Below are 2,612 nucleotides of genomic sequence, written 5' to 3' on the forward strand. Positions count from 1 at the left end.
TACTTCATGAAGAGAATAGGTTCTGAAACGGTCATTCTTTTCCATTTAAACAAAGTTACCATCTCCCAAAGAACAGCTTTGGGGCAGGAAAGAACAGTATTTCATTTCAAGCTGGACTACTCACTCATCTACCAAAATACCATTCTGACCAAAGAAACAGATGCAGAATTATAGTCACAGCTGCATTCTGCACAGAACAAGTTGGATAATGGTATTCTAAATTGCTAATTATACTGTTAATGATTTTTTTAGTGTCATTGCAGTACTTTGCCACCTTTGTTTAAAAATTTTTAAAAAGCATGTAGCAAGTTTTCTAAATGGTGAATTTCTGTTTTGTTAAATACCAGTGAGTCTTCCAAAGAAAAATTCCATATAAAACCCATTTATTGAAATGGCATTCATATGTGAATTTGGAGGAGCCTATTTATTGACTAGCTATTTGTTTTAATTTACTTTCTCACCAATTTACCTGCATTTAAGATTACTGAGGTCATAAGTATCTCAGTATTAGTGTTTCTATCTAGATCCATAGTTGGTATGAAAAAATAATAAACTAACATATGTCATGATATGCTGGCACTGGGAATGTGCTACAACTCAATTTACAAAAAGTAATGGCAACAGTACAATTTAATTTTCATTGTGATAACCGTGGTGCAATTTATTACAGTGTTAGTATTATGCTGTTTAATCCATGCCAGCATAGCTGAGGAAGGTAATTACATTTTTGATATAAAAATGCTACTAATGTTTTCATTTCATTTTAGCAGATTATAGTATGCAGATTAAAAGTACTGTCATTGTCCTATATTATTTCTTGTACATTTAAGTGGCAGACTATTTTTTTCCCACAAATAGTGAATTAATTTCTACTAAATTATTTCATTACGGTTTTTAAATAATTAATTTGCTTCTTAACTAAACACCTCAAGCAGGCCAGAAACTTCCACATATTAGATTTACAAAAACTAAAATATCTTATATGCAGAAAATGGTGTACCAATCACAATTACATCACATCGTGTCTTGATAATTCTAATATTTAACAAGGTAAATTAGTAGTTAAAAATTGAAAACCAATCTTATGCAATGACTTTTAAGCAAATACTTACATTTTCTTCTAACAGATCATCCAATTTCAGTGATCTTTTAACACTACAAACAAAAAATTTAAAGAAATTTTAGATTGGACATGCTTTATTTAAAGTAGCCCAATAATTAAGGGAAAGATATATAAACGAAGATTCTAAGTTAGTTCTGCCAACCCATTTTTATATTATTTATTCAAGCAGAATACCATATGAAGAAAGCAATTATTTATGATGACAGGTTTGATTCTAATTGCATAACATATCTCTAAATGGGATCATAATTAAATATTTAAATGAGTTACTTTTAAAAATATATGCAGTTATATATACAAGGACTACCGTACAATTTAAACATCTGTCATATTATAAAAGGCCTTATAAAAGTTAGTATGTTTGTCTGCTTTAAAATATCACTATTACAATATCATATATAAGAGCAAAATAATTTATACACTTTCAGTGGAGATGTTGAAAGTATAGTACAGAAACAGTGCACTAGGTGTTAAAGGTATGAGCATGGTGAAAAAAAGTTTTGCACATTATTCTAGCTTTAAACATGATTCAGTGCAACCAGACTATGACTTAACTGAGGAACAGATGCTCTATGTCTTTATAAGTCCCCAATCCATAAGAAACTATTTTTTGTTTCCTTCACTAAACTGATTCAGGAATATGCCAGGCTCTCTGTGTGCAAAATCTGTTCTGCTAAACTGGATGCCCAGCTGTTGGTGACAATGCTTAGAAAGGGAAGCGGAATATTTATAATACTTTATTTCATACAGCTGTCTTCTAAAGAGCAGTCATCAACATTTTATTGAATGCAGACTAAATGTTCAAAGGAGAAAAAGGTCAATATAAATTAAAACTAGTTTTCTCAGTGACAAATGCAGTGTTAAAAGTATTTTCTTGATTCTTGAGAAACAGAATTAAAATATTAAAGAATTAAGAGCATAAAGCAAAAAGATTGTACTATATTGTATTACAGAAATCCCCTAAAAGTTTGTATTGATCTTAGAAAATGACTATTCATACATAACTATTGATTTACAAAGGACAGGAATAAGAAAAAATAGAAGGGATGGTCAATCTAAGAAAATCATTGAACAGTAAATATTAAGTACAAAAACAATCTATCTAAAAGGAGATTATTTTGCTACTATATCCACATTAGCTTATCACAACATTATTTCTTGAGATTAAATTGGTTTAAAGAATTATTTATGCTTTTAGAAATCCACTTAATATCAATTTAATCTGATTTCCCAATGAGTCAAGAAGAAAACAGAGGTACAAACAAATTAAAATGCAGATAATTTTTTAAAATTTATATTTAGCTTTGGAATACATATTGCCATATTTGGGTATGTAAGATGTTCTGGTATTTATAACACTTCAAAAATAGAAATTAGGCCAGGCGTGGTGGCTCACGCCTGTAATCCCAGCACTTTGGAAGGCTGAGGTGGATCACCTGACGTCAGGAGTTCGAGACCAGCCTAACATGGTGAAACACCGTCTGTACTA

The 2,612-nt window shown here is 30.4% G+C and overlaps 1 protein-coding gene across 1 annotated transcript in view; it reads right to left on the reverse strand.

Moving 5' to 3' along the window:
- ITGB3BP (integrin beta 3 binding protein (beta3-endonexin)) overlaps positions 1 to 2,612 on the reverse strand; it is a 91,838-nt gene that overhangs the window by 70,650 nt on the left and 18,576 nt on the right. Inside the window, exon 2 of the mRNA XM_011988942.1 lies at positions 1,113 to 1,155. Coding sequence (XP_011844332.1) covers positions 1,113 to 1,155 — 43 coding nt within the window. The remainder of the gene's footprint in view (positions 1 to 1,112; positions 1,156 to 2,612) is intronic.

Source organism: Mandrillus leucophaeus, unplaced genomic scaffold (assembly GCF_000951045.1).
Source record: "Mandrillus leucophaeus isolate KB7577 unplaced genomic scaffold, Mleu.le_1.0 Scaffold341, whole genome shotgun sequence".
Taxonomy (NCBI): Eukaryota; Metazoa; Chordata; class Mammalia; order Primates; family Cercopithecidae; genus Mandrillus; species Mandrillus leucophaeus.